Below are 27,276 nucleotides of genomic sequence, written 5' to 3'. Positions count from 1 at the left end.
ATAATTACATGAATTACTGTTCACACTGTGTGTGTTTGTGTGTGTGAGTGGAGCATGTGCGCTATCAAGCGAAAACTACATTCTGTTACCAAAGTCGAGTAGCGTCCATTTTTGGCAAATTGAGAATTTGCGCGACTTCTTGAACAAGTATTTTGTTATGATTCTTTAGAGGGCGCTGCGCAAAAAACTAGACGACCATCTTATGAGATGTCTATGGTGTAGTTTGATTTCAGCTGAAGTGCTGACGCTAGATCAGCTTCGTTTGACGTTAGCTTACGCATAGGGTTGGGGGTTGGCTGACTCTGGATCGGCTGAATGTAGAGATGGAATAACCTCCGCGGTTTCAGATTTCTGTTCGTGCGGTATCATTCGTAGCGTTTGTATTTTCTGGACGTTGGTTAGAACTAGGTGGTTAAAACATCAGGCGTGGGTGTTTTTCAGCTACGCGTCGTGGATAACTGTAGCTAAAGCTTGTAGTTGGTAAACTGCGGTTGATAGCTAGCTAGCTAGCTAACTGAGTTAGCTTAATAAACGCAAGGTGTAGGTAGCTAGCTAGCTCTGGCCTCACATTAGCCGGTAAAAGCTAATGTTACCTATTTCGCTAGTTGTTGTTGTACTGACTAGCTAACCAGACAGCTAGCTGGCTAATGTCACCCAGTTACTACTAGCCATATATCCCTCTTCTGTTTAATCAGACTGTTCTCGCTACGCCTGCATTTGGTTTGTTTTATACTAACGTTAACGCATCTGACCCAGCTCTGTTTGTGCAATGGCAGCGTGGGTGAAGGCACCTGGCAGTAGACGACCCCAACCGATGCCCAACGGAGGGTAAGCAGAGTTCAGACATTTAGGTTGACCAACATGCTGCTAGCAATGAGCTATCTATATCAACGTCATACCGGTTATTCTACTCTTGTCAAACGATCGTGGAGTCGTAGAAATTGTGCTTCATGGTCAGTGTACGTTCCATGCAGGTTTGCGTCCTGGAAAATTATATTTTGCTTTCGTTTTTCTCTTGTAGAAATGTAAAGCAGTACAGGCCGTTCCGACGAGCCCCGTACCCGCTGAGAGAGGACCGAAACGAAGTCCAGGACGAATCGCAAAGGTGAGAGGAGCGGAGTACACGCCGATTCAAGCTGTTAAATGCTAAGATAAGAGTTCCTCTTTAATAATAGACACAATAATGTACTGTGGTTTAAAGTCGTGAGTCAGGAACACCTGCAAGTTATGCCGACAATTCACGTAACATACACGGTTGGTCACACATTGTCCAGTTTCCCTGAAGGAACCAGATCTATTCATTCAGTGCCCCAATTGCTATTGTGAAGCTCGAAAGGAGTCTAAGGTAGTTAACGAATTGTGCCACAACATTTAGGAGACCCTCCACAGGCCTTTCTTAATAAGCACAATGGAGGAATGAGCTTTGGGAATGTTGGCGCTCGGGTTACACGTGGTTCAGTTGTTACCTCGTTACCTTGTTACCATTGGAGGCAGAAATGTCAGTTTTTTGCAGGTGACATGGTCTTTCTCCTATGGGATCTTGCTGCATATTTTCGACTTCTGGTTCATGACCCTTCTCTGGATAGGAACCAGCTTTCCCTCCCCACCCTTCTCTTTCTTGAATTTTGGTTGCAGAGTACTCTGGTTCATGTTCAGAGGTCAGGGTTGTGTCAACAGGTCCTTGATTTCCTGCTGTTCAAAACGACAGAAGCAGTGACATAGACAAACCCCTTGCTTGAATCGATTTCATTTAGTCGCACTGCACACATTAATGCAAATTGGTGACTATGAGAACCATGTCCTCAGCTGGATAAAGCAAACAGCTGACCCAAGTAACAGCTGTCCCTCAACAGGGCCTCCACATTTTTAATGTGAATAACAGTAAAGAAAGTATTTTTTAAAACAAATCCGAATGAGAGACATTTTTAATTTATCATTCACATTATTCTGAGCTCAGATTTTCAGTGGAGGCTCTCTTTAATTAATTCCCACATTGGTTTGAATTGTCAGCACTAGGTACTCTGCTGTAATAGGGTTACATTACACTTCTGCAAATTTATTTTAAAGTGCTTAAGGGTTTAGCTCTGTCAGTGAAATGCAGAATTATTTATTTCATTGGTATCAAGATTTGGTATTCACAGACGAGGTGCAGTTCAGTGTGAAATGAACAGCGAGAAATAGATGGATGTTGTGGGGTCCATTCCCCTGCCTGTGATGCCCAATGCAGGTAATTTTCATTTCCCTCGCCTCGCTTGTTTTGGTGTGTAGCTTCGACGAGACGTTGGATCAGCAGCGTGACTATGCCGGCGCGCCGGACTACGAGAGGTACCAGCATTTGCAAAAAGGTACGTTTTCCGCTCCCAGAGAACTCTAGGATCGCAGTATTCACAAAACTCTCCGAACCCTACGATGCCAGCAATTGTGAGAAAACGCACCGAGCTGCGGTATCGGCCTGTGCAGACTGGCAGAACTCTATGGTGCCAGCGTCGTCTGCTCGTTAGCTGCAGAAGATGTGCGGTCTTCTGGCACAAGGAGTGCACCGATCACTCCGAACCAGAGCGGGGTGCGTTTGCAGCGAAAAAATGGGTTTTCAGATATGAAAACCGGCAAGGTGGCAGGGGAAGGTCTTACCCTGCCTAAATGACATCTCTCACCCTGGGTGGCACCATCACGTAGGCTTCTCCCGGCTGCCTAGAACCTTGGGCTGGTGCTTGTGGACAACCTGGTGAGCCGAGCGTGAGGGACCTCCCTCCACTACATCGGGAGGGTCTGCTGGTTTTCAGCCAGGCCTGTGGGTCAGGTTACGGTTCCTCTCCTGCCTTGACTGCTGCAACTCACTCCTGGGCGTCCCGCCGCTGTCCTCACGCCTCTGCGTCTCCTGCTGGTCACTGCCGCTCGTGAGGTCGCCCAGAACACACGCCCCCTTCCTCAGTGCCCTCCGTGTGCTCCCAGTGACCGTTTGCATCAAATCTAATACCTTAGTGCAGTGGTAACCAACCCTGTTCCTGGAGATCTAACGTCCTGTTGGTTTTCATTTCAACCCAAATTTGGCACACCCGACTCTACTAATTAGTAGCTCAACGAGGTCTCTAGCCGTTGAATGATTTGCGCTCCGATGGGGTTGGAGTGAAAGTCTACAGGATGGTAGATCTCCAGGAGCAGGGTCGGTTACCACTGCCTTAGTGCTAGCGTACCAGGCTACCGAGGGTACCTTCAGAAGAGCACCAGGCTCCAATCCACCCCAGCCCCCTTTAGCTCCTTTACCTCGCCATTAGCCCCTTATGAGGTGTGTCTTTTTCATTATTCGGAGCATGTGGTCCTTTGCTGCTGTTTGTTTGATGTAGTTTAAAGGCTGTGATGCACTGACGGTATTTTTAGGCAGTACAGATGGGCAGTATTGCCTGCAAAAAGGGTGGAGATAAGCAAATGAGGGGAAAGATCTGAATAACAGTAGGAAATTGCAGTGTGGAGAACAAATACCATTGGTCAGATTTTTGGGCAAAATTGCCCATGCTAATTGCCTCAATGTCGCCTGTGTATCGTAGCCTTAATTCTCATTAGGTTCACTTTGTTTCTGTTTGCATAACTTGCATAAGTTTAATGCTCCGTAGGGTAGTAGACAAGTTACAATAATTCCCCTCTGGGAAACTACTACACTGAGACCACTGATCTTTCTACTCATGTTTTCCACTAAGTCACCCTAGATAAGAGCCAGGGTAGTGAAACCCCACCCACGGCCTTACTCATGTTGACACAAGGGGAGCTTCTCTCGTCCTTGGTGCTTGTTTGCCTGTTGCGGTGCTAGCACTTTGTGACGCAGTGTGTCCATCCGGGTCCCCGTACAGGTGCGTCCAAGGCCTTCGCCCCTGCGGACAAACGCAACGCGCTCTACCAGCGCTTCTACGCACTGGTGCAAGAGGACTACGACAAGAGGCCCGCAGACTGCGTTCTCCTGTCTGTGAGCACCCAGAACATGTGAGTGCGCCCCCTGCTGGAGCGTTCACTCATAACACTCCCACTCACATATCCCCAATTGGACCAGATCTGTCACATGGGGAGTCTGGACCAATCAGGGGACAGTGTTGTGGAGAGACAGGCAGCTCATAGTGTAGAGGATGAGTATGTTTTGTGTATTTTCTCCTGTGGCTGCTGTAGCGCTCAAAGGTTTTGACAACATAAGACGAGACTTCATGCCTGTTTTTAACTCAAAATATCAAACGTTGAACTAAATCTGTGGGCGTAACCAAAAAGGTAGTCCTAGGTATGTAATCCTGTCCAGAATTCTGTGGGACCACCCTGGGCTGCCCTACTGTGTCTGGGTCTTTCAGTGAGATTATTCTGAATCCCGAACAGTCTGTCAATCTTAGAATAACAGAACACGCAAAATAACATGTACTCTAAAATGAACTTTTTTTTTCACGCACAAATGTTGTCACCTGCATTAGCCCTGGGGAAAAAAACTGTCTGATAATATTCACACTGTTCTGTTCTGGGATTGGTGTTGTGACAACAGGTGAAATATCTGTCTGGTCTCTTAACGTTTCTTAATAGTCACAGTTGAGACAAACAACAAAAAAATCTTAAATACACCATGCAGTAAGCGTTTTAAAACGTACCATATTTGGACACATTCTGTGCTGTCACAAGAAGTCTGTTGTCTAATCTGCAGTTTTTAATATTCTCAATCCAAGTTACACATACTGTGATAAAAGTTATTTCATAAATGTTATTGTATACATTTTAAAACACTTGAGGGGGAAAACATTTTTTAAAAGGTGTGAAAACAAACGAAAAAGATGAGGCAGTGACAACATATGGGGCTCTATTTTTTGGAATCAGTGGCGCATGGCTCAGGGGCGTGGTCAGTGGCACAGCGTAGGGGAACTGGGCGTGGCTTCTGATATTTTATGTGTTTTTTTGGTGACGAGAGGCGAGCAGAGCGTAGCTCAAAGTGTGCGGTACAGGTGGAAAATGGGCTGGATTTGGCTGAATATATTCCCATTGGCTGTGTTGCGGCTGGATTCAGTCGTAGCCAATCAAATTAGCGTTTTGGCCGCCGGCGTCCTGCCAATTACCGTGGTCCACCACTGATTGGAAAGACGAGGATGTACTCATCAGAATAAGTTTCTCCCATGAGGAAAGTGACATTCGTGCAGGAATTGCAGAGTAGGGCTGGCACTTTTTTCTTTCCAAAAGCTGAGTTTGAACGAATCTCGTAGGTAAGAGAAATGAATTCAAATTTGTTCAAATTTTCTACTGTCAAAATTTCAAAAAAATGTTGCCTTAAACGTACAATTATTATGGCCCAGTTTTTGTTTGCAATTAAACCTGTAGCTAAATGCACTATGCTGTAACTACTAAATAATGACAACACTATCTTGAAGTTTTTTTTAAAACAACATGAAGATCATTGCCAATGAAGCCTTCCGTAACAATAAAATCACTCCGTGTCAGATGTTGCTTAAACAAAAGACGGAATTATAATGCACGAGTGCATCGTTAATTCACTACAGTGGCATGGCTTACATAAACTACACTGAACTGACCGATCTGCTTTGGAGGGGAAACTGGCAGCCTTCTGGGGGCTGGAGGGCAGTAGCGATTTGCATATGTTGCTGGTGAATGGCAGAACCCGTAACATTTCCAAATGGCTCCACCAAGGTGCGGTGGAGTCAGTTTTTCTCGGCTCCTCCTATTGGAATGTGTAGCTTACCGGCTACACCAATAGCATGAGCTGCACGTGAACTTTACTTTTAGGCTACCGAGCGGTATATCCCCCTGACGGAACAATAATGTGGCTTGTTGTTTATCAGTCTCTTTGATATTGAGCGCTACCAGATGATGTCGTATTGGCTTTGGAGGAGATGACAAAATGTAGTTAATGCTTGTAACTTGCTTGTATCATATTAACGAACAGTCGCGTAATTCAAATGAAATGATTGTTCAAGTTCAAGTCGCGTTTATCGTCATTCTTCTCATTACAGGCGGGTGTAAGAAAAAGAGCAGAATTCAGTGCCACAGTGCGTTTTAAGAACAGTCATAAACGAAAACCGAAATGAATACAGTAATTGACATTATAAAAAAAGACAATGAACAATAAATGCAAAGTATGCTTTTTTTCATGCTTGGGGGAATCCTATCAACGTCTAACAGGACAGTGTATGATCCACGAAAATGGTTGATTGCCTTTTGAATAGGTTATGTGCGCATTGCTAGGGGAAGCCTTGAGATTAGCAACTTCCCGTAGCCCTGGTCTGAGCAGGCGGGCAGCACAGGCACGAATTGCAGCCTACGCCGACGCCAAAATTGCAACGCGCAAGTCACCGTATTGGGCACGTCCATATCCGTGACGAAAATGTTGCGTTGCCGCTGCGTGAGCTCTCCGCGCCATGCGCCAGCCAAAAAATTGAGCCCGTTAAAAAATGTTCGACATGGAGATCATTTAAATGTCAAAACACAATGTGGATGATGCGTTAAAAAAATAATAAACACAACTTCAAAAAAAAAGAAGAAAGAAAACACAATGGTGACTGTGCCGCAGGAGAAACCGCAGCACACAAAACAAAAGGAGCACTTTCAAACCCAACGCGGCGAAATACAGCCAATTACAGGAGCAGACCCTTAACCTTAACACGCCTGAACGCACCTGCTTGTACACCTGGCGGCCTGTTCAGCGTGACCTGCAGTACAGTTCACTGACTCAGGCCTGGCCCACACTTGGGCGTGCCACTTCACAACATCTCAAAGCTGATCATCCAAAATTCAGGTGTATTCAGAGCACAACTGATTCAGTGTCCTCGTGTTAATACTCGGTTTTCAAGGTTTGGTTGCAAAGGACTGTTCCACTTATCATGAAAATCTTGAAATTTCTATGAGTCTTGAACTGTGTGAACTGAAACCCAGGGAAATAGACTGGCACACACTTATTAGCTGTTTTTTTTAAATGTCACCTTTCTTTTAATAGGGATTTTCAATCAAACAAATATTTCTGGGTGGGTTGAATATTCACAAGCTGAATTCTGAGAACTACAAACTTCAAATGCTATAAAATAATAAATATGAATGGCAGTAATTAGACAAAATGTTGTTCCATAAAAGGATAAAATGTTGATCATTTAAACAAAAACCCCAAAGTGCCCTTTCAGTACAACATGGATACTTTATATGCACACATTGTTATTGTTTGCACACACATCCACACTTGCACACACTCATTTACTCAAATATATGCATGCTCACTTATATTTACTTGCATCCTACACTCTCTTCCTCACGCACAGACACACACGCACCCACCCTCTCTCTTACACACACTCGCACGCATGCACTCACACACCCATGCACACCCCACATACGCTCACTCGCTCGCTCGCTCTCTCTGTCACACACGTGAGCGTTCACAGGCCCTCGGCTTGATTGGTTTCTGACAGAGCTGCCTCCTCTCCGCCGCCCCCTGGCTGCGCGGAGGTCAATAACCAGCTTTCTTCTTCTTCTTTCAAGGGATTACGCAAAAACGATAGGCCACTGTTTGCAGGAGCGCGGCCTCGCGGTGGAAATGATTTACCTGCAGGCGGAGTCTGGCCTGACGCGGGCCCTGCAGGACGTCCGGGCCCACGGCTCCCCCTTATGTATTCTCGTGGAGCAGACTAACGTAGCTCTCTCCTCGTGCACTGTAATCATATTTTCAGAGTCACTCAAAAGTAAGTTTCGCCCTCCTGCCCCCCCCTGCCACCTGCCACCCAGAAACGAAACCCAATAACATTGCATTTATGGTTAAACGTTATAGAAGCTCAATAAAAGGAAAAAAAATGATCCCGAATAGCAGCAGGTTTAAAAAAAATAAAAATTAAAAAAAAGGCTGAGTTGAATGTAGGCACGTAGGTCGTAAACTGCATAAAACAAGAGGGAGGGGGGTTGGGCGGAGCTCATTGTGTCCGTGTGCGGATTCGCTGATTGACCTGCAGGGAAAGGCGCGATTGGCCCAAACGGGACGCCGGAGACGCCGGCCCCCTGAGCGCACCTCCCGGGGGGCCAATAACAGTACCTTACGAGCCCAAACGCACCCCAGAAATCTAACTGCAGCTCTTGAGGCCTGGAGCGTTGTTATTTTCAGCGCTCTGGTTGCGCTGTAGGCGCACGCGGGCTGAGGTGCGGTGGAGTTGTGGTCAAGTTGAGGTTGGTTTGGTTCTGGTTGCGCGTAACTGAAGTCCTGATGTGCAGTTTCTGAGGCGTTTTTGCGGTAGTGGTGTGGCTGCAAAAAAAAACTTCACTGTGTAAAAAAATGCACAGATTCAGCCTGAACACAATGAGCTCCTGGCACCCCCCCCCCTCCACCTCACATAAAATCTGCCTCTTCATTAATGCTATTCACTGGGTTCACTCCACTTACTACAAATAGTTTACTATTCAACAACTTCAAAATCACTGTAAGTGGCTTCTCTGAAAGTTTAACAGAGATACCCAGTTCATTTTCCACAGAGAAATATCACCACAAACTCCATGCCTTTAAAATGTGCAAAACCGACACACCCCATTATCAAATGACCTGCATGTATGTAAAAATACCACAAAAATACAAATTTGTGAATTTTAAGAGGCCATTCAAAATACCACATGCACACAAAATCCTGTGTTACATTTCTGTGGGGTTCCTCCAATAATCTCATCAAAGGATTTAAAATTTTTTTTAAAAAATTAACAGAACTTTACCTGCAACACTATAACACATAAAAGGCATCTAACATGAGGCTGTGTTGGTACCTCACCTGCACCTTTTAATATGTGAATCACCACAGGAATTCCCGGTGTACTCAGCCAGTGGATTTTACAGCCTGTTGTTTAGTCCTCCAGCAGCAAGATGGCGATACAGCCTTCTGTTGTGGAATTAAAAACAATCACTTTATTGTTGAACCAGAATCATCTCACAATTATAAATGATGACACCTCTAAACTACAAAGAAAAAACGTAACAAAATTTGTCCTGATGATGTAATTGTCCCTTACAGTGAAAAAAGTTTTTTTTTTTTTAATGATATTTGATTGATTAAATCTCAGAACCATAATTTAGTTAATCAGCTGTTCTACAGAATACTCCAGTGTTATACAGTCAGCTAATCTTGTCATTTGTTGAATTAAATAAAAATGCATTATCGTGCTCTCTATCTAACAAATCACCAATTTTTGCAAACATTTTTAAAAAATGTATCTTGTGTGAGCCCTGGGCTTTCAAAATCCAACTGAATACATAAAGCTCTGTTTGTAGTGTGTATAAAATATTTAATATTAAATCTCGGAGTGTCAGTAAGAACACAAATTATCTGAAACGCGTAATCTCTGTATGGCACTGCAGAAAGTGGTGGTCTGTGCCGTTTATTATTGAGCACTAGACTACAGCATAAATTACTTGGTATAGGACTAAACCGTGTGTGGGAGAGCACTGGACTGGACCGCGCTATATTAAGTTGCATTGGGCTGTACCAAATTGATGCAAGTGCTGGACTGTAGCATATTTAGTTGTGTGTATTGGACTGTACCAAATTTATGCAAGTACTGGACTGTACCATATTTAGTTGTGTGTATTGGGCTGTACCAAATTCATGTGAGTACTGGACTGTACCATATTTAGTTGTGTGTATTGGACTACACCACATCTGTTCTAGGCTGTACCGTGTTTAGGTATGTTTCGGTGGACCTCCCCCGTATTTAGGTGAGTATTGGGCTGTACCCCGTTCCGATGGATGCCAAGCACAGGAGTCCAGATGCACTTACAGGTTGATTAGAGTAAAGCCAGCCCCGGGTGTGTGCGTGTGTTTGTATGTGTAACGCTCTACCACACTGCCCCGCCCCGCCCCGCCCTGCCCTGCCCTGCCCTGCCCCACGCCAACCCACCCCCCCCTTTAGTTCATCGCAACATGCCAAAGGAGCAGGCTATGGACTTTGTGATGGCGGAATTTGGGCGGGTGCAGGCGGAGCGGGAGGAGAAGGAGCCGGGCGAGATGGCGGCCAAGGCGGCGCAGATGGCGGACGATTACCTGGAGCGGGAGAAGCGGGAGCGGCACGGCGTGCCCTTGGCCACCCGCCACCTGCTGCACATGCTGGCCGAGGGCCTCGCCCTCTACCCGGAGGAGCTGGGCACGCTCGCCGAGTACGTGCGCTCCCGCCAGGACCAGCTGCAAGGTGATTGGGCAAAACGCAACTGCCCGGTCTGGTACTGGGGTTTCTGTTACAGCTGTCCAATCAGGGCCTGGGGTTTCTGTTACATCTGTCCAGTCAGGGCCTGGGGTTTCTGTTACATCTGTCCAATCAGGGCCTGGGGTTTATGTTAGACATGTCCAATCGGGGCCTGGGGTTTCTGTTAGACATGTCCAATCAGGGCCTGGGGTTTCTGTTACATCTGTCCAATCAGGGCCTGGGGTTTCTGTTACATCTGTCCAGTTAGGGCCTGGGGTTTCTGTTACATCTGTCCAATCAGGGCCTGGGGTTTCTGTTACATCTGTCCAATCAGGGCCTGGGGTTTATGTTAGACATGTCCAATCAGGGCCTGGGGTTTCTGTTTGACCCGTCCTATCAGGGCCTGGGGTTTCTGTTACATCTGTCCAATCGGGGCCTGGGGTTTCTGTTACATCTGTCCAATCAGGGCCTGGGGTTTCTGTTACATCTGTCCAATCGGGGCCTGGGGTTTCTGTTTGACCTGTCCTATCAGGGCCTGGGGTTTCTGTTAGACTTTCCAGTTATGGCTAGGTGTTTCTTATAGACCTGTCCAATCAGATCTGTCCAGTGTGGGAAAGCCTGTAAGTGTACCCATTAACTCTGCCCCCCAGACCCTGCCCCTGAGGGTGAGGAAGGCTCATACCCAGTGAGGAGGAAGATCCTGCCCAGCGGCCTAGGCAAACCACCGCCTCTGCTGCCCACGCCATCTGGCCCCCACGTCAGGGAGCACCCCCCACATCCTCCCAACACCAGCGAGCACCCCTCTGCTCCCCTACTCCCCACTCCAGGTAACTGCTCGCTCACTGCATGCTCAGTACTCGATACACCCTACATAGTATACACTACACCCACACTACTCCCCACTCCAGGTAACTACACGCTCACTGCATGCTCAGTACTCGATACATCCTAAATAGTATACACTGCACCCACACTACTGCCCACTCCAGGTAACTACATGCTCACTGCATGCTCAGTACTCGATACATCCTAAATAGTATACACTGCACCCACACTACTGCCCACTCCAGGTAACTACATGCTCACTGCATGCTCAGTACTCCATACATTCTACATAGTGTACAGTACACTACACCCACACTAGCGCCAACTCCAGGTCACTGAATGCTCACTACAGATGTACACCACCAACACCATACACACTAATACTGTCTACTGGAGGCCAACTGCACTTTCACTTCAAATTATGTACGCAATGTATGCTACACGTTGTGCACACTACTGCCTACTCCTGGTCACTACACGCTCTCTACACGCTCAAACTCCCAGAAACTTGTGAGTAGCAGGTGCACCCAATGGGGTTGTACCATGTACCCACCTCCCCTGTGGAGTTTTGTGGGGACACGTAGAAATGAAACTTAAACCTGGAGAGCCTTTAGGGCCAACCGTTAACATCCCACTACACTCAGGGGTTAGTTCGGCGGCAAATGTGCGTACCCACATTAGAGTCCCATTCTAACGCTCAGTATAAAGATCACCCCATGGCTGAAGAATGATCTTAATTCCCGTGTTGTGCTTTCCGTCCTCAGGCTCTTACCCGAAGACCAAGCCTCCCCCTCTGCTGTCCATGCACGGTCGCCCAGGGCCCCCGCCCCATGGGCCGCCACGCGGGCCCCCGCCGCACGGCCACGCCCCACGGGGACCGCCGCCCCATCACGGCCCGCCCCCTCCGCGAGGCCCCGCCCCCATCCACGGCCCACTCCCCCCCCCTCGCGGGCCCCCGCCCGTTCGCGGGCTGCCCCCCCATGGAGCCCCGCCCTCTTTGAAGAGCCTCCAGATGGGAGACCAGCCAGGCCTACTGCCACGCCCAGGTTAGCCCCGCCCCGTTGCGTCGGTGGAACGCCTCGATTAGGAAGACAAATTTAGCGTGTGCGTGTGTGTATATGTGTGTGTGTGCGCTTGTGTGTGTATATGTGGACATGTACTACTATCTGTGTGATGACCAAATGTCCTCACAAGGATAGAGAAATGAGGAAAATTACGGGAAGTGAGAACATTTTGCTGGTCCTCACAGTTTCAAGAGGCTGTTTTAGGGTTAAGACTTAGGGTTAGGGTTATAATTAGATTAAGGTTAGGGTTAGGGTTAGGCATGTAGTGGGTAGGGTTAGGCTTAGAGGTTACGGAATGAATGTAATCAATGGAAATCAGTCAAAAGTCCTCAAGTGCAGCAATACATAACGTGTGTGCGCGTATGTGTGCGTTTGGCTCACTGTGTTTTCCTCTTCTTCTGTACAGGGGGGCCCCCGCGTCCCAGCCTGCCCAGGCACTGAGCCCCCCCCACCGAGCCCCCCACCCCCGCTTCCCCTAACTCTCTTCGCAGCGCAGCGAAAGACACCCGTCCCCCCAGCAGAGCCCTGCTGCAGCCCCCCTGCCTGGGCTCACCCCCGCCACTCTGCTCCTGAACCCAGACTCAGGAGGAACACAGCCCCCATTCCTGTGTCTCTGCGACATTGCGAGGGTTCGAACAGGAGACCTGTTTACATACCTTTGGGGGGAATTCCAGGCCCCGCCCCCTCCACAACTCTGTGCCCCGCCCCCTCACAGCTCTGTGCCCCCCAGGCCCCGCCCCCTCACAGCTCTGTGCCCCCCAGGCCCCGCCCCTCCACACTCTGTGCCCCCCTCAGCGTGCCCCAGCCCGCCCCTCACAGCTCTGTGACACCCAGGCCCCGCCCCTCACAGCTCTGTGCACCCCAAAGGCCCCGCCCCCTCCACAGCTCTGTGACATGAGCCCCCCCCCCCCCCACAGCTCTGTGACACCAGGCCCCGCCCCCTCCACAGCTCTGTGCCTCCGGGCCCCGCCCCCGCCACAGCTCTGTGACACCAGGCCCCGCCCTCTAAGTGAAGTATGGCAGCAGGTTGTTGCACCTCCACAGGGTAGTTGTGCGTGGCAGGATGCCCCAGCACTGTAAAACATTCCGGTTTTTAAAGAACTTTATTAATTATATAACATTTCACAGTACATCGAAAAAGGACTTGCATACAAAAACAAATTACGCAACATGCATCCCTTTACAAATCACACAAAGCTGTGTATCAATTTCCCTTGTTCTGCAATGCTGCAAACATCCTTTGGTCTGTGCATCTGCCTTTCTGCCGATTGGTGTCCGTACCTTACTCATCGCTGATGGTTGAGATTCCCTCCTGTTTACCTTGTTGTTTATCTTCTAAAGAATCAGTTTTGGGTTCAGTGTTTATGCTTCTGAGACACCAACGTCCTGAGTTTGGGAACCGCCTAAATTCACTATTCACGACTCACTTATTTGTATAGAGGTGTCATTTAGTTTTGAAATTGAAGAGGCGTTGTCGATGTTCTTTAAGAATGGTATACAAAAAATTTTTTCTGTTTTTTTTTTTTTCTTTTTTCAAAAATGTTAAAAGTGGAGCAATGTTAAAATACATAGATTTATGTTTTTTTTATTATTATAAGTGATGGCTGAACTTTACTTCAAATTTTTTGACCTCAAAAAGAAAAGGTCAGGGTGCTCTGCGTGCTCCCAGCACAGCCAATCAGAAGTAAGGTTTCATATTGCACTGTTTGATTTGTATATCTGCTCTGGTCCCTCCAGTATTGTTTTAAAGTCTGAAATTTTCTTGTCATTAAAAGTTGTCATGACTCCTTGTCTCTGAAGAGGTTGATTTGTGCTTGGAAGCAAACACATTGAGAAGTTGTGAAAATAAATTGCTCAAATATTTATCGTTCAGTAGTAGGCAAATAAGCTAATTATGAGCTGTATTTATTGCGAGCATCTTAGCCAGAATTGGTTGCATGTATCTGGTACCTGCATTTTCATATTATTACATCCAGGAGGTCTTAATAGGAAAACAACAAACCACATCCCAATGATAAGCTTTTATTTTTTTTAGAATAACCCTTCACCACAATAACCTTTCAGGAAATGTGACTAAATTAGTCCATTTGGTTTTAATAATTGACAAAGTGTATTATTTCCTCTAAATGCTATTGTCCAGAATGTCTGATACCCGTGTTTGCATGTGTCTTTGCAAACTCCTTCCAGCTCGCTCACTCGTTCACCTTGTAGTCCACATCCTGCCATTGGAATCCAGATCGATAACGAAAAATAAAACGAGAATGGTTTTGTCTGTACTGGAGGGTCAGCAATTCAGATCTGCTCCCACCTGCGGAGTGTTAATAAATAGAATCCCCTGATGATGTAAATGAAAAAAGGGCACACCAACCTAGAAAGTTTTATGACATTGAAACCACTGAAAACCTGCACACTGAACAAACTGACCCCACCTTCCTTGTTGTAACACAGTCAGGATGGCCGAGCGGTCTAAGGCGCTGCGTTCAGGTCGCAGTCTCCCCTGGAGGCGTGGGTTCGAATCCCACTTCTGACAATGTGCTCATTTTCATTAAGGTAATGGCATGCTCGTGCTAGCTGCTAACTTGCAAAATAACAAAGCCACATAAAGTTTGTAAATGTCGCACTTAGCTGTAGCCAAACGTACTTCTCCTTGCTGAATAATTTGGTAGCTAGGCAAATAGCTATTGAAGTGTTAGGCTGTTGATAATGTCTGTTGCCACGGTAATTGCGGTTTAGGATCAAACGTAACTTAAAACCCCAGTGCATTGCTGCACTGCCAGCTTCATCGTTGCGCTAGGCCTACCTTACAGGTCTTTCTACAGTTCATCTACAGTTCATTTGCCAGCAGGCTAATGACAGGTAAGAGTGTCCAACGCTGATCCTACGTGAATAAGCACATAGTTACTCATTCATTAAGGGGTCAACTAGAACCGGAAGGATGCCGCGAGTGCATTGGTGTGACTGCACAGGCCACTGCTCCTGCATATCCTGCTTCGGTCAATATCCGGTTTCGTCGCAATGTAACGCGCTTGACTAAAGATTAGTTTACTGGGCAAGTGGTGCGTACAACCTATAGAAACGATAAGACACATCTTACCAACCTAGCTGTGAGTGTGTGATGTTTTGCATTAAAATAAAATTTACTCATATTTCTAATCAAAAACTTGGGTTGAGAGATCTATTTAAATTTTTAGTTTAATAATTTTATAGATCTGAGAATAACTCAAAGGGCATTAGAGATTGAGCCAGTTAACTTAAAGTAAGGCCCTGATCTCTATACTAGGGTGGACACACACCACCACCATCTACTCCCCTACATGTAGAGCAGGTGAGATGTGTTAAAAACATAGTTGGCTAGGAGCGGTTTATTTAGCATCATTAAGGAAGACGGCCTACAGCATTAATGTGCTTTTAGGAGAAAACATAGCTATTGAGTCTGTGGCTCATTAATCCTTCGACAAAGCAGCACCACACTCCTTAAAGCAAACGCTATTCAGCCAAGTATTTCAGCCTGGGATCGCACAGCCAGGCCATCCTTCATTACCCAGATAAAGACATATTTTTCATAAGAAAGTTTAATGTGTGCAATGCATCATGGGAATATAAGTGTGAAAGTACGCAATAATGAATGTCCCTCTCCCAACTAAACTGCCCCGAAAATCTTCTTACATAACTTGTCCACCCCACCTGCCACCAACTGGCACTGGACCTCAGAACCAGAGAGAAAAAGAACACACTCATCTGATTCGAGATGCACAATGCTGAATACTTCTCCTACGCAGCACTCCTATTTAGTTGGTACATTATTTGTGAAGTTTATTATTTATAGGACAGATAACTGGATGCAGGTCACAGCCATAACAGCCTTATCATTTTAGCACCAGGCTAATCAAGACACACATACACACACACACACACATAGTATCAACCTGCACTGAAGAATGACCAGATATTCTGTTGTCCTACACACATTGAGAAGTTCATTCTATCACTTGGGGGGATGGCAGGTTGACAGTAAAAGGCTTTATAACCTTGGAATGAACACCAGGAATCACAGCAATTTGGTAAGAATGTATGGTCCATGATTTTATTTTTCAAGTTTTCTAATGAAAGCAGTTACGGAAGCAACAAATAAACAAAAAAGAAAAAAGGGTCAGACTTCAATTTAGCATCACATTCCAAACACCAGCCAGGGAGATTAAGTGAGCTTTGTGAGCAATTCACCTGCTCTCTGCTCCAGGTAGATAGGTGGAATGTGATAGACTGTATTGGGAACTGATAGAACATCTGCACTAGACTTATCTGGAGTCTTGCATCATGTGATGTCAACAAACTTCCCCCTTGCATTACATTATCACCAAACAGGGCGGCCCATCAGAAGGAATATCCTTTGTGTCCTTGTGAGTGAGAGAGTATGTGTTAAAGTTTGGTTGTCTTTGTTTATTTGAAAGAGAGAGAGAGTATGCTTCTTGAAAAACCATGCAGACTAGTAGCACAATGGGTTGCCAGACCGGATTGTAATCTGGATTTACGTCATGAAATTGTGGAGTGTCTGTTTCTTTTGTTAAAGTTCCATTTAACTGGTAAGAAGACGTGCTTTCTGTCTGTGCATATGTCTTGTGAATAGTGGCATATTGTAGGCTGGCTTAGAAGAAATCTAGCACGTTCACAGTTCAAATACCCGAGCGCGCGCGCCCCTTATTTTAAAGAACGCGCGCTCCAACAGAAAAGTATTTCAACAACAGTCAGCGCGCGAGCTCGAGACCGGCGTCAATGTGGAAACCGAGAAATAAAACCCGACTGCTTTCTAAGGGACAAAAATATTGGAATTTCTTGTGGATTATTTGACGTATTAACAGACAAACAAGAAAGATTTTTTTCTGTCTTAAGATTTAAGATCTTGTGGATTCAATATCATTGGAATACGTTACAAAAAACAATAGTTTTGCTTTGTATTTCTACAGCGAGGAGTAGCGTTAGCCTACATGCTAACTAGTACCTGCCCTAATAAACCGGGACCAGTTCTCCCAGGTGTCGTCAATCCTGGAAAAAGCTAAACGACAGGTAACGTTAAACACAAAACTGGAATGCAGTTATACACTTACTTAATCTGTCACTAACAGTGTGTGAGGTGATGTGAATGTTTGTAAAAGATAACCTTCTCAGCCCAAGTTTTGTGATTGTGTGCAGAAGAGGCTGGTGTCGATAGCACAGTGATAACATTGGTGTGACAAGGAGATCAGGTAGCTAAATGGCTATTGTGTTGAGCTAACGTTAGAAGCATTAAAGGTTTGTGGTCCCGCTGGCTTTGGGTGCTGAATGCCAAGGATTAGCGTTATGCTGTGCAGTGATAGTGTGCTCAATTTAGCTGTTACTTGTTCTAGAAGCTAGTTGGTTGTAGCTTGTAGCGAACGGTTAGCGAGCTAGCTACATAGCCTAGCCACGGCTGAGGCGATCGCCTGTGTCAGTTGACCTGTGCCAGGGGAGGTCGAGGCCTAACTTGGCTACATGTCGAGCGTTAGCATCAGCCATCCGGCGACTGGACCGATTTCTTGGGTTAAAATGTTATGGTTGGCTTTGTTATACTGTGTTTTATGTTAAAGTCTGAATAATCAATTTAAACGAGCAAAATCGCGTCGAAAGAATGCAGCATTTAAACTCTGGCACTAACGTCACACTGGAGAGCTAGTCTAATTAACCAAAGATGGAATCGCGGTTTGAAAACATGCTGGTGGTATCGACAGCTGAATGTTACGTTCGTTTAGTAAGATCCGGAACGTTAGCTGAGAAGCTTAGCAAGCAGCCTGGTCGTGTGAGCAGGGTTCAATCTCTGTGCGTGATTCGTGATTCCGTTTACTTGAATGAACTTTAGCCAACAGATGGCTCGCTCTGTAAATCCCCGACCCCCCCTCTTTACGGGGTGTTTTCACTTCTCCGTATTCGTTGCCAACATGGCGGAGGTCAGGTTACATCTCAGTCGATGTCCGAGGTTTAAGAATCTGCAGACCCAACTATAAATAACATCTGCTCCTGAACCGGGACAGAGGTGTGGTGCCGATCATATGTAGCAGTCAATTTCTGCTACCAGCCGACTGCTATGAGCGCGAATCGTTCAGTTTTATCATTCTGGCGCTTTGGAGAAACCCTGCCCCGTGAACGCATATTTAAGAATGAGGTGTGTGATGTGGCTTGTAACTTTGTTACCGCGGTGTTCATGGGATACAGTATTTGAACGTTCCTCTTTAACCGAATGACGCTCAGAGGCGCATTTGAAACTTTCGCACGCGTGCAAAACCAAGAAGAATTTTAACCGCAGTCAACCCGTGCAAATATGCACCACAAGCAATTAAAGATTGCTTAATAGAAATAAATAAAACGCTTGTTTTGTGAAGAAACATGCAGCCGAGTAAGCTTGGCAACGGAAGGTTTTTGTTTTCCATTTTCCGGAAATAAGAAAAAATTTGGAAAATGATATGATAATTGGCTTTAATATCAATTATCATATCATATCAATTATAATGATGGCATCAGTTATCCTATGGTGACTGAATGGCGCATGCTGTCACTTGTCGAAGACACAACGTGTGAATAACGGAATAATGGTATTTAATGTCACATTGTTTACATAACATCACAAAAATATGCTGCACACGGGCTTATCAATTTCCCCCTCCCCTGTAACCCCTATTCTTTGTATGGAGATAAACAGTGACTCATTGTATTATGCAGTAATTCGTCTTCGGCTTCGCCTCCGGCAATTTTCCTCGGACACTGAAACTGCATGATGCCCATCCCCTCTGTCAGCGTCCCTAACAAGCAACTAACCAAAAAAGATATGATTATTTTGCTCTCGGAAGAAGAATTTTAACAAGCACACGTAACATTCCTGCGGAATGTAAATTTGATTTATTCGCCGAACCAGTTTATAATCGGTTTCTGCAGTAGCCTCAGGAAAAATGAAAATGTTCTTTGTTGTCAAAAGTTTTTTTTTTTTTTTTGGTTATTCAACAAGCATGTACTGAACATGTTAATGTCATATTGCCACTGTTTTACTGTCTTGAAATTCTCATGGTTTTATGGGAATTAAATGACTGAATTGATTATTTTATAATCCCCCCCCCTAAGTGGAGTTTTAGGGCTAGATGTTTTTATGTTTGATTTCTCCTGAATCCTACCCATTATAGAGAAAGATGATATTTGCTTGTTCAGCCATAAATAAGTTCCTTTTTAAGGACACTTCTCAGTCATATTTTGTACTTGCCTCAACTTCGTTTTTATGTTCGAAGCTGCTCATAGATGGTATAGATGGTATAACTACTTCCGTGTTGCGTCCGTCAAGCCCTCGACCTTTTCGACGAAACGAATTCCCTTTGTTTTATTGTCGGCAGTCAAACGGTGCCAGGTAGGCTTTCGCGCCTTCGTCTCGCCGCATGCAAATTGTATTTTAAACAGTTTTACGCTGTTCAGCATCCACCCAGCTCCAGGTTCCGGCACGTAGGGCCGCGTTGTCGCTAACCCGCTCGCGCCAGCGTCTCCTGATTAAATATTTGCGTGATTTTCTTTCCAAACTCACTCCGGTAATGCTCTCTCTGGCACAAGCCCTGTGTCCCTGTGGCTTGGGCCGTGGGGGACCGCAGGTCCGTCTTGAGCGCTCGCGCTCTCAGAACCAGTTCTGCCAGGCGTTCCAGTCTCTGGCCAACTCTGCACCCGTTTAGTATACTCAAATATTATCTCTGGCTTGGATCTCGAATGAGGGGGAAACTCCCATTGGCCAATCGGGCGGTGCTGTAGATCGTACAGAGTTTCGGAGGGTGCGCCATTCCGGTTCTTGCTCGGCTGTTTTAACATGTCTGTGAGCTGGACATTGGGGTTCACCAGTTTGAATCCCAGCGAGATTACATTACATTACAGGCATTTGGCAGACGCTCTTATCCAGAGCGACGTACAACAAAGTGTATAACCATAACCAGGAACAAGTATGACGAAAACTCTAGAGAGAAGTACGGGTCCAAGTGCAGGGAACAACCGCATAGTTCAACTTGGACCCTGAAGGTTAAACTGATTAACACTAACACAACGAGAACGCCAACAATGCAGTCTGTGGAAAAAATACAAGCAGTAGTTAAGACAGTTAATGCACCTAAGTCACCTACAAAACAGCTGCCTAGTTACAACCCTAAGCTTACAGTCATTTACAGGGGGGTAGGGAGGGATGGGGAGAGGTGCAGCCTGAAGAGGTGAGTCTTCAGTCGTCGCATGAAATGGGTCAGTGTCTCAGCTGTTCTGACCTCCAGGGGGAGGTCATTCCACCATCGTGGGGCCAGAACAGACAGGAGACGTGTTCTGGAACTGCAGGTGCGAAGAGGGGGAGGTGCCAGGCGTCCTGAGGTAGCAGAACGGTGGTGTCTGGCTGGCATGTAGGGTTTGAATATCTTGTGGAGGTATGCTGGGGCTGATCCCTTGACTGCCTGGTATGGTAGGACCAATGTTTTAAATTTGATGCGAGCTATAACAGGCAGCCAGTGGAGGGTAGTGAGCAGGGGAGTGACGTGGGAGTGTCTGGGGAGGTTGAAGACCAGACGAGCCGCAGCATTCTGAATGAGTTGCAGGGGTCTGGTGGCAGATGCCGGTAGTCCAGCCAGAAGAGAGTTGCAGTAGTCCAGGCGGGATAGAACCATTGCTTGGACCGGGAGCTGGGTTGAGTGGGTGGTGTGAGAGGGGCGGATTCTCCGGATGTTATACAGGGAAAAATCTGCATGCCCGGCTTACTGCTGCGATGTTCTTGGAGAGGGACTGCCTGTTGTCCATCACCACTCCGAGATTCTTGACTTAACTGTGGTAATGTCCTTGTCTGCACCCCCTCGCTGTTTTTTCGGAAACATTTCAAGACCGCAAGTGTGTAACGTCTTTAGCAGCGGGGGGGGGGGGGGGGGGCGCCGTTGGACGCCGTGGTGCCCGAGAGCGACGGCCCCCGCTGGGACGGGGCGCACTTGGAGGCTCCGGCGGGCAGCGCTGCGGCGGTCTGGCGACTCATTTCTGCTCCGGGGGGGGGGGGAAGGGGGGGGCGGGGCAGCGGCGTGGAGACGCACCGTGGCGATCACAGCAGCGGGAAAAGAATACAGGGAGAGCTTTATATAGACATAAAACCACACAGGTAAAATGGACTGCATTTTTATAGAACGCGGAGTAATTCATAACAAGTCCGGTTTTAGGTGTCAGATGTTGGCATAAAACTTGAGTGTTGGGTCTGTTTTGTTCCTGTAGTTCTTAAAGCACATTTTAAAATCGGTTTGAAGAATTGTGTGGTGCTGCTCTAGCAATCTGTATTGGGTGCTTGGACAGATTCAAGCATGAGGGATGTAGTTTGTCCCTCGTTCATTTCCGTTTTTATACATTCAAATGGTCTCCATCCATTACCTTTGCACGTCTCTATTCTGAGCAGTATTCTGACTGAAGAGCTGGTGTCATTTTTGATTCTCGACATACCATGCGCTCTAATTACCACAGTGAATTCTTATGTAGGCTAATGTATGTTGTGCCAGTGCAAGTGCCATCACCCCCAACACGCACCTCTCCTCTCTAGACCCTGTTCCTGAAGGCTCTTCTGCAATGCACGCAACCTCGCATTGGTGTTTTCTACAACAAAGCCTGCTCTAGTGGGGTATGGGTTAGGTGGTGATATATTTTTTTTTTAATTTTTTTTTTATTATGCTTAAAAAGCATAGCTGTCATTGCTGTCATGCAACGTATGCACTTTTACCCATCTTTTTTAATTTTTTTATTTAAAAAATTAACATCATACCTGACGCTGAAGTAAACACCCGGACTTCAGAGGCCGTGTGAAATGCTTCCGGGGAAAACGTTGCCACTGGTATCCATCGGGGTGTTAAGACTGCCAATCAGCGGCAAGGTCTTGCAGCTTCCGTGCGATTGACACAAGCATGTCACGTGACCACATAGCCACTCAGCGGCAAAGTCGTAGAGCTTCTGTCTTACCAACACCCAATGGATATCGGTGATAGCTTTTTACACGGCCCTCAGAAGTTCAGAGGATTAATTCTGCATCAGGTATAATTCGGGGAAAAAAGATGAAAAGGCAACACACTATCGTGGTGACGATCGTTGTTGCATTGAAAATATTCAATAAATATTGTTAAAATAGGCATCTCCCAGCCCTACTTTGGCCCTGTTCCCTTTAGGGCACCTCTCAAAGTAAAGGCCAATTCATGGTCCAGACGTAGCATACACGGACCGGACTCCGCTGGGGTCCACGCGGTCAAAATGACGAAATGGCGGACCTCAGCGTACGTCCGCGCGAAGCTCAATTTTTGCGACCGCGCGTACCTAGCGTACGCTAGCGGTGTCACACAAACCATGGCTCGGTATGAAACTGTTTCACATCGACATGCATTTCATGTGGCACTGGAAACGTGCGGTGATGCGGAATGCACAAAACAGACATGGAGTTGACATTTTGAAGAGAGACTGGCTGAAGAGATGAGAAGGTACAGGCACCTTATACGATTCATCCCAACGGGATCATAAAGATTTTCAGAAGAACAACAACTCGCGGAGAGAAATAAGCACAGCGCTGGGCAAGGATGAGGCCATGTTGTTTACAGTCTGTAACTTCCGGCAGAAAAGGAAAACGACGCGCAAAGACTGTGGGAACGTAGGGCTTGGGTATGCGGTGGTGCGACTGGACTATGAAAGGGCGAACGACTGCGGACTGTCCGTCCACACAGCGTATGCGCCCTGCACTTATAGACTGTGTAAAAGCACTTTTACCACCATAGGGCCACAGTCTGTCCCTGCAGGGCACGCTGGGCCAACCAGAATTCAGTATTCAGCCAAGCTGTTGTGTATTGTTTTTTGTGAGCGCACAACATTTGTGAATTGAGAACAAAATTCTATGCATCGTATCTCATGCTGACTTTGTTTATTGATGCGATAGGCGTAAGTGTAAAGACTTTTATTATGATGGAAGAACTTGGGTACTGATGCCCGTTATTGCATGCGTGTACTTCCTATATGAGTGGTGCCACCCAGCAAAGATTTTTTAAAATCTTGTTTTAAAAATAGATTCTTCTTTGCACATTAATTTGATCCGTGAAGTATAATCACCATTCTTAGTTTTTGTATGTGCAACGTTCAAATACTTTTGAACTTGATATCCCAATTAGAATTGTTCACTTGCAAACTGGGTGCTTCACTTATACCCAGACCAATCCAGTCACTTCCAACTATACCAAAGACCAATCAGAATATTTCCTTTATACCCCGATCAGTCCAAATACTTTGGTTACTCCCTGGACAAAACTAAATTCTCCACTTGCATCCAGACCAATCGGAATGCTGTACTTGTATCCAGACCAATCGGAATGCTTTGCTTACACCCAGTCCTTATGCCCAGTCAGAAAAGGTTGCTTCTATCTAGGCCAATCGGATTGCTTCACAGGTGAACAGGTAAAACAGATCCAAAGTGTGTAAGTAGCCAGGTCAAATGTGTGCCATTTTCCAGTGCTATTTTTAGTGCCCTCTGCTGGACCACTGCTGTAATGACATCTCAGCAAACGGTGAACTTGCATTAGGGAAAATGAAAACTGGCGTGTGTGTACACACTTGAACTTATCCAAGTGTTGTCCCTTTCATTTCTTTTTCAGGGTGCACCATATTTCCAGAGAAGAGAGCCTCGATCGGAAATCATCTTATGGACGAAGGCAAGATATCCCAACTTCATTACTGTTTCATCACTGTGGAAAAGAGCTCATCCTATTCTCACTGTGTGGGGAAAAGCTGTGCTCATTCTGTTATCCATACTCTCATTCATGCTGTAAATTCACAACTGAACAACTTCCGAGGAACAAAATCTGCACTCCGTTTAAGGTGTGGACGTGCAGACTGGCTAGTTCATAGCATGAACACGAACTAGATTTCCAGTCCAGTAAGTGTGAAAATGCTTTGCATTTTCTGTACTCGGGTATAGACTCCCCTTACAATGTGAAGCTGTGTGCTAGAGCAAATATTGCCTCTGTGAAAGTGAAAATGCACAAAATTCCAGATATACCAGGAGCTGTCTGACTCCTCAAAATTTAGGGCAGGAAGTCTCCATCAGTAGTAATGTTGATGAGACGTTTGGTACAAAACTTTCCCTGATAGACTACCCATCTTCCACTGTACCCATCTTCAGATTATACCTGGGCTAACTGCCACCACTCTGTGAATCATTTCACTTCAAATCCCCCCCTTTCATGACACTCATGTTGCAAGTACCCCCATTCCAGCACTTTTTGTAATTTGTATTTGTCATGATATTTTAGCTTTTTCTTCTCCCTAGTTTGACTTGGCATAAATTAGGTCAGAATAATGTTAACTGCGTGAACTGAACTGTGTTCTCTGTTATAAATAGCCGTACGAAATGAGCATCGTACCTTGTTGAACCTGTGTTTTGTAGTTGTCCAGTGACCATGATACGCACTTTTGTATGTCGCTTTGGATAAAAGCGTCTGCTAAATAAATGTGAGGGAGTGTGGTGGTTGTGATGGGGGTGGCATTAGGGGATGTGATGGTTCCTGTGACCCTGCTCCCTAACGCCACCTCGCCATGCGATTTGCTGTAACTGTCCTCCTTACCGCATCAATTCAAAATGGCCTCTTCTGTCAGTGGGGGGGGCGACGTAGCTCAGGAGGTAAGAGCGGTTGTCTGGCAGTCGGAGGGTTGCCGGTTCGATCCCCCGCCCTGGGCGTGTCGAAGTGTCCCTGAGCAAGACACCTAACCCCTAATTGCTCCCAACGAGCTGATTGGTACCTTGCATGGCAGCCTTTCACCGTTGGTGTGTGTGTGTGTGTGTGAATGGGTGAATGAGAGGCACCCAGTGTAAAGCGCTTTGGATAAAAGCGTTCTATAAAAATGCAGTCCATTTTACCTGTGTGGTTTTATGTCTATATGAAGTGTCTATATAAAGCTCTCCCTGTATTCTTTCCCGCTGCTGTGATCGCCACGGTGCGTCTCCACGCCGCTGCCCCCGCCCCCCCCTCCCCCCCCGGAGCAGAAATGAGTCGCCAGACCGCCGCAGCGCTGCCCGCCGGAGCCTCCAAGTGCGCCCCGTCCCAGCGGGGGCCGTCGCTCTCGGGCACCACGGCGTCCAACGGCGACCTGGCCAGCCTGTTCGAGTGCCCCGTCTGCTTCGACTACGTGCTGCCGCCCATCCTGCAGTGCCAGAGCGGCCACCTGGTCTGCGGCAGCTGCCGGCCCAAGCTGACGTGCTGCCCCACGTGCCGCGGGCCGCTGGGCTCCATCCGCAACCTGGCCATGGAGAAGGTGGCCAACTCGGTGCTCTTCCCGTGCAAGTACGCGCCGTCGGGCTGCGAGGCCACGCTGCCGCACGCCGACAAGGCGGAGCACGAGGAGCTGTGCGAGTTCCGGCCCTACTCCTGCCCCTGCCCCGGGGCGTCCTGCAAGTGGCAGGGCTCGCTGGACGCCGTCATGCCCCACCTGCTGCACCAGCACAAGTCCATCACCACGCTGCAGGGCGAGGACATCGTCTTCCTGGCCACCGACATCAACCTGCCGGGGGCGGTGGACTGGGTGATGATGCAGTCCTGCTTCGGCTTCCACTTCATGCTGGTGCTGGAGAAGCAGGAGAAGTACGACGGGCACCAGCAGTTCTTCGCCATCGTGCAGCTCATCGGCACGCGCAAGCAGGCCGAGAGCTTCGCCTACCGCCTGGAGCTCAACGGGCACCGGCGGCGGCTCACCTGGGAGGCCACGCCCCGCTCCATCCACGAGGGCATCGCCACCGCCATCATGAACAGCGACTGCCTGGTGTTCGACACGTCCATCGCGCAGCTCTTCGCCGAGAACGGCAACCTGGGCATCAACGTCACCATCTCCATGTGCTGAGGGGGGGGGGGGGGACGAGCTCTGCCGAAACGCAGAAAAAAAAAAACATTAAATAAATAAGTTTTATTAAACAAGCTTTCTGAAATTTGACCCCCGCGGTTAAACTGTTTGCTGTCTAGTAACAACAGACCGAGGCCAATTCGCTTATAGGCTTTCAGGAACGGGCTGTCGGTGCCGTCGCCAAACGCGGTCAGCCGGCACGTGGAACCAGACACTCGCTCTCGCGCTGGGAATACTCGCGGCTACACTTTTTAAACGCTGGGCAATGCTGGAGCAGAGTGGAGCCGGGGGGGGGTGTAATGTTGGTTTGGAAGGGGTGGAGGAAATAATGGTTTAAAATTAAAAAAAGAAGAAAAAAAATGAAAGGTTACCCGATTTTGGGGGGCTAACATTTCAAAATGGCGTGGATTTTTATTATTTTTTTTGTGGGGGGGGGTGGGGTGAGGTGACTCTCATTTCTACCCCCTTCAGTGAAATCTTGGATGCTGGAACAGTCCAACAGTGTTTGCTGAAACCACTCTACGCCTGGGACGTTTATACAGATGTATTATTGTTATTAATAATAATATTATTGCTCATTTTTGTATGGAATTTTAAAGAAAAGCTAAGAAAGTTCTTGTAAAGTGTAAAGTTAAGTCTTGTTTCATCTTTGTTTTTTTTATCTCTGTTTTCTCTCTGAAAGAAGAGCGTTTCGATACTTGGTACGCTCTCCCTCTCCCCCCTCTCCCCATCCCCTCACCAGTTTTTAACTTTTTTTTATTTTTTTATTTCTCGTTTATTCTGGCATCTAATCTTTTTTTTTTCATACCCTCCTGTCACCTCTATTGTGAATAGTCTGAAATCTTAAATTGTTAAATTAATAAAATCTTCTGAGGAACTTTTATTAAAGATTTTTGATTTCCAAGGGAGTCGCACAGAAATGCATTTACTGCACACATTTGCATAAGTTGCAATCATTTTATGTGCAGTGTTATTATTTTTAACAAATTAGCTGTGTAGTGCAGCAACTGAAGCTGTGGAACAGAAGAACAGGAGAGACTGGACCAATGGAGACATCAGCTATGTATGTATTGCTTCAAATTCTCTCAGACATGGCAGGGATATTCTTCTTACTTTTTGGTATCCTAGCATTTCCAATCTGTTCCATTATAGCCTGACTTGGAGAGACCTTGCTTGTGATTTTTGTAGGTAAGTGGTTATATGACTGGTGATTTGTCCCTCTGCTCAGTGTTTGGCTTGTTACAGCTACCATGCTTACAGCCTTTCTTGTAAAAAAGTAGTAGCATGTGTATTAACGAGTTACATCGTCTGGGGAAAA

The 27,276-nt window shown here is 46.7% G+C and overlaps 2 protein-coding genes and 1 non-coding gene across 3 annotated transcripts; all 3 read left to right on the top strand.

The window, feature by feature from the left end:
* Positions 1-254: 254 nt before the first annotated feature.
* si:ch211-216l23.2 (uncharacterized protein LOC565061 homolog) lies at positions 255-12,816 on the top strand. Its single transcript, XM_064312429.1, has 9 exons — positions 255-828; positions 1,022-1,105; positions 2,269-2,345; positions 3,846-3,975; positions 7,501-7,700; positions 9,901-10,176; positions 10,821-10,997; positions 11,760-12,041; positions 12,466-12,816. The coding sequence occupies exons 1-9, from the start codon at positions 770-772 to the stop codon at positions 12,498-12,500; spliced, it is 1,320 nt and encodes a 439-aa protein (XP_064168499.1). The 5' UTR covers positions 255-769; the 3' UTR covers positions 12,501-12,816.
* Positions 12,817-14,506: 1,690 nt separating this feature from the next.
* trnal-cag (transfer RNA leucine (anticodon CAG)) lies at positions 14,507-14,589 on the top strand. The gene has a single exon. It is a non-coding gene; the product is annotated as a tRNA-Leu (tRNA).
* A 2,197-nt stretch (positions 14,590-16,786) lies between these two features.
* Positions 16,787-26,862, top strand: LOC135241766 (E3 ubiquitin-protein ligase Siah1-like). The gene is made up of 3 exons (XM_064312435.1): positions 16,787-17,120; positions 23,720-23,776; positions 25,108-26,862. The coding sequence occupies exons 2-3, from the start codon at positions 23,767-23,769 to the stop codon at positions 25,956-25,958; spliced, it is 861 nt and encodes a 286-aa protein (XP_064168505.1). The 5' UTR covers positions 16,787-17,120; positions 23,720-23,766; the 3' UTR covers positions 25,959-26,862.
* The last annotated feature ends 414 nt before the right edge of the window (positions 26,863-27,276 follow it).

Source organism: Anguilla rostrata, chromosome 16 (assembly GCF_018555375.3).
Source record: "Anguilla rostrata isolate EN2019 chromosome 16, ASM1855537v3, whole genome shotgun sequence".
Classification (NCBI taxonomy): Eukaryota; Metazoa; Chordata; class Actinopteri; order Anguilliformes; family Anguillidae; genus Anguilla; species Anguilla rostrata.
Note: the sequence above shows the minus strand (reverse complement) of the source record. Positions and strands in the feature narration are given on the sequence as shown.

Coding starts and splice junctions, on each gene's coding strand:
- si:ch211-216l23.2 (XM_064312429.1), top strand. CDS start 770: ATGGCAGCGTGGGTGAAGGCACCTGGCAGTAGACGACCCCAACCGATG. Junction 829..1,021: donor CAACCGATGCCCAACGGAGG/GTAAGCAGAGTT, acceptor TTTCTCTTGTAG/AAATGTAAAGCAGTACAGGC. Junction 2,346..3,845: donor GTACCAGCATTTGCAAAAAG/GTACGTTTTCCG, acceptor GTCCCCGTACAG/GTGCGTCCAAGGCCTTCGCC.